Raw genomic sequence first — 9,705 nt, forward strand, 5'->3', positions numbered from 1 at the left:
AAGAAAGTTCTGGATAAATTTAATATGTCAAATAGCAAACCGGTAGCTACCCCTATGGAGGCTGGAGCTAAATTGAGCAAGGACAAAGAGGGAGAAAAGGTGGATCCCACACTGTTCAAAAGTCTTGTGGGATGCCTAAGGTATTTGACATGTACTCGGCCGGATATTCTTGTTAGCGTGGGGATTATTAGTCGATTCATGGAAGTGCCAACGACGAATCACATGAAGGCGGCAAAGAGGATTTTGAGATATTTGAAAGGTACTATTGATTTCAGACTGTTTTATTCATCGTCCAAGGAATTCCAACTTATTGGATATTGCGACAGTGATTTTGCTGGAGATATAGATGATCGGAAAAGCACAACTAGATTTTTGTTTTTTATGGGGTCTAATGCAATTTCGTGGAGTTCAAAGAAACAGGCAATTGTCACGCTATCTTCCTGTGAAGCTGAATATGTCACGATTACGGCATGCACTTGTCACGCAATCTGGCTAAGAAGAATGTTGAAGGAGATAGGCTTGTCAGAGAATGAAGCAACCACAATTTTTGTCGACAACAAGTCTGCTCAAGCTCTAGCAAGGAATCCTATTTTTCATGATCGAAGTAAACACATCGATACGCGCTATCATTTCATCCGAGAGAGTATTACGAAAAAGGAGATCAAACTTGAATATGTGAAATCTGCTAATCAAGTTGCGGATATTTTTACAAAGCCTCTTGGAGTGGATGTTTTCAGCAAGATGAGAAGTATGCTTGGAGTCATGAAGAAAATCAATTTTAAGGCGGAGTGTTGAAAATAAAATTAATTATGTTAAGAAAGTCGAAGAGTCGCAATGTCCAAGAGTCCTGTTCAAGAGTTGCATGGAGAAATTTAAGAGTCACCGAGTCTTTTATCCTTCTATAAATAGTGTATTGTATGAATAAAAAAGACAAGAAAAGTGAGTGCTCATCAACGTTTCCAACAGAGATGCGAGCAAACAAATTTTTAACATAATCCGCAATCCCCGTGGTTGCTTCGTCCATGATATACGATTCATTAGTGGATCACTTTGAATCCCTCTACTTTGCTCCTTTTTTGCATCAGCGAAGAAACCTCTTACAAATTGAAGTCTAACGTCACTTATAGATAGACAATAGAAGAATAAGGAAGATGATACAGTAGTAAAGAGAAGAAAAAGGAACAGACAAAAGTTACAGTTTGAACTCAAAGATTGTAATCTGTCTATCATGTTGGCATAATCATGGTGCACGATACACCGTGGGTAACTGAGTGTGTGGGATGCTCAGAATTCTACTCAGTCACCTGCGGTGTCATGCACCGTGGATGTGTAGGCTCTCTATATATATCATAGGCGTCCACCGTGGGTGCCCTTGTATTTTTTTTAGTTTGTGGGTATGTCATTTAGGATTTTGTGAAATTATGTTTTTAAGAAATTTTAAGATTTGTGAATAGTAAAAATGAACAGTAAAAAGTGAACAATAATTATAAATAGTAAAAATAAACAGTAATTATGCACAGCAATCTCAAACAATAATTGTCAAATCTAGACTCTTTAAAAGGATATTTTCTTCATTTTTATCTCTCATCAGTGTTGTCTTATTGTTCAAGTTTTACAATGTAGATATCATTTTTGTCTCTTTGGAGGGAAAATCCTTAGCAAGTTTGATTTGCATTTATTGCAGAAACATCTCGCACTAAATAGGACATAGTCCTCTCAAATCTACTGACCTCAAGGAACTCCTTCATTTTAATTTGATCTAATATATTAAGATTGATGATTTTTTAAACGTGATTTAGATTTTCTAGATACATTCACGTTCAAAAACTCACTGATTACATCAAATTATTATTTGAGGGTGTTTATATAATCAGGTGATTTGTAGGAACCCATAGGAACTAGTTTCATGTTATCCTGAGCTCTCTAGGTTTGTCAACCGACATTGGAAAGTTTAAAATTATATAACAAAATTGGTCATCTGCGATGAATTTTTATATTCATCATAGAATTTGTGACGAATCCATAGATTCATCTCAGAATGATATTTTTTTAAAAATAAAATAAAATAAAAGTTTTGAACCCGATTGTCGGATCTAGAAAGTTCAGAATTTTACTAAGTCTTAAATATATGTAATTGATTTAGCAATGGAAGAAAAATATAATGGGTCAAATTATTATTCGAGGACATTTATATAATCAGGAGATTTATAGGAATACATAGAAATTTGTTTTATGTCATTCTGAACTTTCTAGATCCGTCAATCGACATCCAAAAGTTTAAAAATTGACCACTCTATGACAAATTTTTTTGTTTATCATAGAGTATGTGACAAATTCATGGATTTGTCACAGATTCATTGATGAATCTTTGGATTCATCGGAGAATGACCATTTTTTTAAAAAATAAAAATAAAAATTTCTGAAACTAATTGTTGTAGGATCGAAATGAATTTAGGTATCTCCACAATTGCATGATATTATCCACTTTAGGCCAAGCCCTCATGGTTTTACTCTTGGGATTTTTTTTGTGTTTTCAATGTGGGACTACTATGTTTGCAACCTTGCAACCCTAACACCTTCAACCCTAACAATCCCCTCCTTAAACAAAGGACCACAGGCTTCCCATGTCCGATCCTCCCCTCCTTAAACAAAGGACCACATGCTTCCCATATCCGATCCTCGACCCACCAGGTCTTCTTGCCTGGTGTCTGGTTATCTTGATCCGAACATAGGAGCCCCCCTTTCTTTGTTCGAGGTCAAATCATAGCTTTTGTGCACAGTCGGTGGTTAAACATTCTGGCAGTTCAGACTCTGATACCAATTGTAGAATCGAAAAGAATTTAGATATCTCCACAATTGCATGATATTGTCCACTTTGGGCCTAAACCCTCATGGTTTTGCTCTTGAGCTCTACCCAAAAGGTCTCATGCCAATGGAGATATCTTTTCTCTTATAAACTCATGATATTTTCCATGTGTTTTCAATGTGGGACTATGTTTGCAACCTTGCAACCCTAACAAGAAAAATATAAAATCAGTTTCTATATATTCCTATAAATCCCTTGATTATATAAATGCTCTCAAATAATAATTTGACATAATCGGTAATTTTTTGAACGCGAATGTATCCAAAAAAAATCTAAATCATATTTAAAAAATCATTAATCTCAATATATTAAGTCAACTTAATATTTGAGAACATTTATATAAGTAGTTTATAGAAACTCATAAGAATTAGTTTCATGTCAATCCGAACTCTCTAGGTCCATCAACCAGCTTCAGAAATTTTATTTTATTTTTCAAAAAAAAAATTATTTTACGATGAATTTTAAATTCGTCGTAAATTTTGGGACTAATTTAAAATTCATCGCGGAATGACTTTTAAAAAAAAATAAAATAAAATTTCTGAAACCGGTTGATGGACCTAGAGATTTTGAAATGACACGAAATTAGTTTTTATGGATTCTTATAAATCCTCTGATTATATAAATGCCCTCAAATAATAATTTGATAATCGGTGATTTTTTGAATACAAATGTGTCTGAAAAATCTAAATCACGTATAAAAATCATTGATCTCAATATATTAGGTTAAATTAATATTTGAGGATATTTATATAATCAAGTAATTTATAAGAGCCTATAGGAACTGGTTTCATACCAATTTGAGCTTTATAGGTCATCAAACGACTTTAGAAATTTTATTATTATTGTTTTTTAAAAGGTTATTCTATAATGAATATTAAATTCATCCCAAATCTACGACAAATTTAAAATTTTCCGTAGAATGATCTTTTTTTAATAAAAATATAAATTTTTTGAAGTATAGACTTAAAGAGTTTGGAATAACATGAAATCAGTTTCTATGGTTCTTATAAATCTCCTATTATATAAATGCTCCTAAATAATAATTTGACGTAATAAGTGAATTTTTTAATGTGGATATGTCCAAAAAATCTAAATCGTGTTTAAAAAATCATCGATATCAATATATTATGTCAAATTAATATTTGAGGACGTTTATATAATCAAGTGATTTATCGAAACTCATAGGAATTGGTTTAATGTCATTTTTGTTTACCGATATCGAAAAGTATAAATTATAAATAATAATTTGGTCATTTTGTGATGAATTTTTATATTTGTAGCAAAATAACTTTTTTTAAAAAAATAAAATTTTTGAACCCGTTAACTAATCTAAAGGTCGAAATAACATGAAACATGTTCTTATGAGTTTTTATAAATCTCATGATTATATAAATGCTCTCAAATAATAATTTGACCAAATATATTTTTCTTTCATTGCTAAATCAATTACGTGCACTTAAAACTTAGCAAAATTCCTATAAGGAGTTGTGAATTTAATGGGTTGGACTTATTTTGATCTTAAAACTTCATCGATTACAAAAAAAATAGGTCTAATTAGTGTTTTAAAAAAGTTATATAATCAGGTGATTTATAGGAACACGTAGAAACTGGTTTTATATCATTCCAAGATCTCTAGGTCTGTCAACCGGTATCTAAAAATTTTAATTGGCCATTCTATGACAATTTTTTTATTCGTTGCATAATCTAAGATTAATTCATGGATTCGTTGCAGATTCTTCAACGAATACTGGGATTCTTTGCAGAATGACCTTTTTTTAAAAAAAAAACTTAAAATTTCTGAAGCTGATTGATGGACATAGAAAACTCAGAATGATATAAAATCAGTTTCTATGTATTCCTATAAATCCCCTGATTATATAAGTACTCTCAAATAATAATTTGACATAATCGGTAATGGTTTCATATCAATCCAAGTTCTCTAGGTCCATTAACAGGCTTCAAAAATTTTATTATTATTATTATTATTATTTAAAAAATCATTCTACGATGAATTTTAAATTCGTCGTTGATTTTGGGACAAATTTAAAATTTATCGAATGACCTTTTTTCAAAAAATAAAAATAAAATTTTAAATCTGATTGATGGATCTCGGAATGACATGAAATTCGTTTTTATGGTTCCTATAAATCCCTTAATTATATAAATGACATCAAATAATAATTTCACATAATCAGTGATTTTTTAAATGAGAATGTGTCCGAAAAATCTAAATTACATTTAAAAATTATTGATCTCAATATATTAGATCAAATTAATATTTGAGAGTATTTATATAATTAGGTGATTTATAGGAGCCTATAGAAATTAGTTTCATGTCAATCCGATCTTTTTAGGTTCATCAACCGACTTCAGAAATTTTATTGTTATTATTATTTTCAAAAGGGTCATTCTGCGACAAATATTAAATTTGTCCTAAAATCTATGACGAATTTAAAATTTGTCCTAGAATCATCAATCTCAATATATTAGGTCAAATTAATATTTGAGGACATTTATATAATTAGGTGATTTATAGGAACTCATAGAAACACTTTTTTATGTCAATATGAACTCTCTAGGTCCCTCAACCAACTTTATTTTTTATTTAAAAAAAAATGACATTCTGCTACGAATCCAAATTTCATTACTAAATTTGCGATAAATTAATTATTCGTCGTAGAATCTATAACGAATTAATTATTTGTCGCAAAGTCTCCGATAAAAATTAAAGTTCTTTGCTAATTTCCAACGACTTTAATGATGAAAATGATTTTATTGCTAATTTACGACGAAAATTTGTTGCTCCTGAGTGCACCCCTGAGTGCCCTGCTTTTTAAAAGTGAATCAGGGCTCTCGAAGATACATCCGGATACTTGAATTTATGAGAGTCGTTCAGAAATATGATATGCATATTAACTTTTCTCTTTATATATATATGCTACGGATTGCTACGGACCATTATTTACGGATTGCTACGGACTTAATGCCATGTCATTTTTTTATAAAAAAATTTCTCTTTCTTCTTTATTTTTTTTCTCCTGCTTCGTTCGTTCTCGGCGCGTTTCGCAGAGAAGCAGCTCACGATGCGCGCCCGACACCCGCCCTGCCGCCGGCCATCTGCCCACCGCCGGCCATCTGCCCACCGCCGGCGGCCTCCGGCGGCCTGGACCCACCCACACTATAGCCCATGGGGTGAACCCGTCGGGGATCGCGACATGGATTCCGGCAACATCTCTATTCCAGCCGCGATACAGGCGATTCCGACACTGTTGGGTAGGTGACTGGATTCCGGCGCGGTCGCATCCGAATTTCGGCCGTGATCGCGCCGGAATCCGGACGCGCCATCGTCGGAATCCTGACGCGGGCGCGGCCGGAATCCGGCGCTATCGCGGCCAAACTCCATCCGATTCCCAGCCGGATTTCAACCGGAATCCGGCAGAAATCCGGCCGCGATCTGGCCACCACGCTAGCGACCGCAATCGCGTCCGGATTTTGACTGGGATTCTGGCTGCCGGCGAGTGGTCGGCGAATGGTGGGCGGCCGGAGGCGAGGGTGACCGGTGGGTGGTGCCCGGCCGGCCAGCGGCGAGGAGGCCAGCGAGGCTGGCACATGCACACGACGACGAGAGGAGAACAAGGAAGGTAAAAAAAAAAAAAAATCAAAAATAGAAAAAAAATCTGTATGTTGCTTGATGAATCCGCATGCAGAAGTCCGTATTTTAACAAAACTATATATATATATATATATATATATATATATATATATATATATATATATATATATATATATATATATTTTATGATTTTGAGAATTAAGAATTCTTAATAATCATATCAATTAAAATTATATTTGCTCAGTTGAGAAAAATAATAAATAGGAAATTACAATAATTAAATTAATACTTTTGAGTGATAAATAAGATGAAAATAATTGGTGTTCACGCATCCGTTCGTTGTTATAGGATAGTAGGCTAGAAGAACTATGATTTTATATATTTGTTATTATTTTCAATATACATATTAAATGATAGACAATTTTTAAAATAAAAAACTAAAATATGCAATACAACTTAATATCGACGGTATATGCGACCAACCGTTTGTTCCGGTCAAACTCTCAAACCTCTCTCATACTATCAAAGATTAATATTTTTATTTATCTAAAATTTTTAAGTTTTGACATTTAAAAATTCAAAATAAAAAAAAAGTAAATTCTAATTATCTAGGATTATTAACGTAGAAAGAAGTTAATTTAACAAAACTTAAATGTGTTCTTTTGAAAAGTTATCAAAAGAAAAGGATTGAATAGATATAAATTTTTATATCATAGTTAAGGATTAATTCCCAAGATTTTAAAATTCTAGGTCAAATTTATGACAAATATGAATTGATATTTATTTATTTATTTGTAAGAAGATAGAATTATGAATTGCTAATTTACTATGATTGTTATTTATTTATACCAAGATAGAATAATGGTAGCCAAAATTTCATTCCTATTAAACTCATTCAATTTCGAATTTTCGGCTAAATTTCTGTGTAAATGTATATGGTTCACTGACAAATATAACGCATAATTTATTCAACTTTTTTTCCAAATCCCAATCAGCACAGTTCAAGCACAGACCAACTCTCACACGTACACTTTTACATCATTTTAGTGTAAAAAAAAAATCTTAAATATTCTCCCAGATAACACTAAAATTTATATTATTTTATAATATATTATAATATTAAATTTATATTTAAAATATTCTTAAAAATTATAAATTAATATTATTTAAATTAAATTTATTATACAAATTTTTTTATATTATAAATTTATATTAGTTATTAACTTAAATGAGGAATATTTAAAAATATTAGTCGTAACCAAAATATTTAATAAATTAGTATGAATGTTGAATAATAAATTATAAAATAGAAAAATAAGATATTTTAAAGAATATTCTTTTTAACTTGGAAATGGTGTATTCAGTAAGAATTCTCTAGTCCGTAATTTACGGATCAAGGATGATCTATTATATGAGGACCATTGATTTAGATGAAACCTACCTTTAAATTAATAGAATTCATCCAAATCAAGTATTTATAATAATGGAGCATTCCATGATCCGTAAATTACGATAAGAGGATCTGTCTCCATGGTATGTATGAATTGGAGATGGAAAATTATTTAATACTGAAGTGACACCAAATTTGAAATGGCACCAAAATAATTTTGTGGTTGGAGATGGTCTGAAAACCCTAGACAAGAGCAAGCCGAAGATGGAGATTGAACTAATGCCGCCCGAGCTCCGGCGATTACTAAAGAGGGAGAAGGATCGGAAGCAACGGTTCAAGCGCCGGAGAGCCCTTGAAAAGCTCCAATTGGAGGGAGAGTGGGAATACAAGCGGATGTACAAGCGCCTGAACACCAAATACGAAGGCAAGGCGAAGATTAAAGCGGAGGAGGAAGAAGAGAAAGAGCATACGTGCGGCATCTGCTTTTCGGGTTCCAGGAGGTCGATCCGCGGCCGAATCAATAGCTGCGACCACTATTTCTGCTTCGTCTGCATCATGGAGTGGGCCAAAATCGAGACGAGTTGCCCCCTCTGCAAACGTCACTTTGAATCCATCTGCCGCCCTCCGGTGCGCGGCGTCTTCCGCTTTAAGCGGGTGGTCGATGTCCCCGTCCGCCGTCAGGTCAGTACGATTTTTGACTTTTAGTTGGTTTTGGTAGCATTGCATTAATCGATTTTTATCATTATTTTGGTCGCAGGTTAACCATCGACGAGATCCTGATCCATATGAATATATTCCCTGCAGTTTTTGCTCCGCTTGTGACCACAGAAGACGACTGCTGGTTTGTGGTCTATGTGATTTGGGTATTCATAGAAGTTGTGTTGGTTTGGGGGATCCTTTACCTCAGCAGGGTAATTGGTACTGCCCTGATTGCACTATTTGTAAGGATTGGCATTCGAGACCTCAGCTTCAGGATGACTCTTGCCCTCAAAATTGCAGCTCATCTCAAACCCTAAACCAGAGTAGGACAGATGATCCAGAATCTATCAGGAGAGCATGGGAAATGATGGAACTTGGCTCTAGCTGAACCATCAAATCAAAGATAGTGGAAACTTGATGTTCTTGTGTATTTGTTGACAAACTATATATTGCATGATCGAAATTTCAAAAATAGTCACTTTGTCATGCTTGCTGTTGGCTCTAGAGTGGTTGCTATTAATTTTGGAATTGAAAAATATATTCATTGAACGACATGATATGTTTTAGGGAATAAAACGATGTGATTTTCTGTGAATTTTTGGGTAGTTTATATATATTATTGCAATAATTTTAGCCAAAGTTGTTATCTTGACTTAACATTGTGTCAAGTTGAAAAATAAAGGCTTACACTAACTGGATAAGTTTCAATGAGCAGAAAAGAGTGTTTATTTGTGACATTTGATCAGTTTTGCCAAAACTACTATATGTGCTTAAAAGCTCAAAAATGTGTAAATAAACCTCAGAGTTCAGAGAGAGTTTTCCAAGTTGAATCTCCACGACATTGTGTTTGTGGCAATCCTAATACAAATTGGAAATCCAATTTAACCTCTTTGGAGAGATGACTCATACATTCCTCCTTGCCTTTGTTATGAACAAGAATGTCATCAAAGTAAACAACCAAAAACCTTCCAATAAAAGGGTTAATCACATGCTTCATTAGTGACATAAAGGTGTTGGGTGCATTGAAGAAGCTGAATAACATCACCATCCATTCATGGAGTCCACACAGTCTTCCATTCATCTCCGTGCCTCTTTCCGGTCGTATCCACTTTGCAAGTCAATTTTTGAAAAGATCAT

At 33.4% G+C, this 9,705-nt stretch overlaps 1 protein-coding gene across 1 annotated transcript; it reads left to right on the forward strand.

Annotated features, from left to right (window-relative positions):
- Nucleotides 1-8,055: 8,055 nt before the first annotated feature.
- On the forward strand, nt 8,056-9,054 carry LOC121994270 (PHD and RING finger domain-containing protein 1-like). The gene is made up of 2 exons (XM_042548364.1): nt 8,056-8,550; nt 8,627-9,054. The coding sequence occupies exons 1-2, from the start codon at nt 8,134-8,136 to the stop codon at nt 8,954-8,956; spliced, it is 747 nt and encodes a 248-aa protein (XP_042404298.1). The 5' UTR covers nt 8,056-8,133; the 3' UTR covers nt 8,957-9,054.
- The last annotated feature ends 651 nt before the right edge of the window (nt 9,055-9,705 follow it).

Source organism: Zingiber officinale, chromosome 6A, assembly GCF_018446385.1.
Source record: "Zingiber officinale cultivar Zhangliang chromosome 6A, Zo_v1.1, whole genome shotgun sequence".
Classification (NCBI taxonomy): Eukaryota; Viridiplantae; Streptophyta; class Magnoliopsida; order Zingiberales; family Zingiberaceae; genus Zingiber; species Zingiber officinale.

Coding starts and splice junctions, on each gene's coding strand:
- LOC121994270 (XM_042548364.1), top strand. CDS start 8,134: ATGGAGATTGAACTAATGCCGCCCGAGCTCCGGCGATTACTAAAGAGG. Junction 8,551..8,626: donor ATGTCCCCGTCCGCCGTCAG/GTCAGTACGATT, acceptor TTTTGGTCGCAG/GTTAACCATCGACGAGATCC.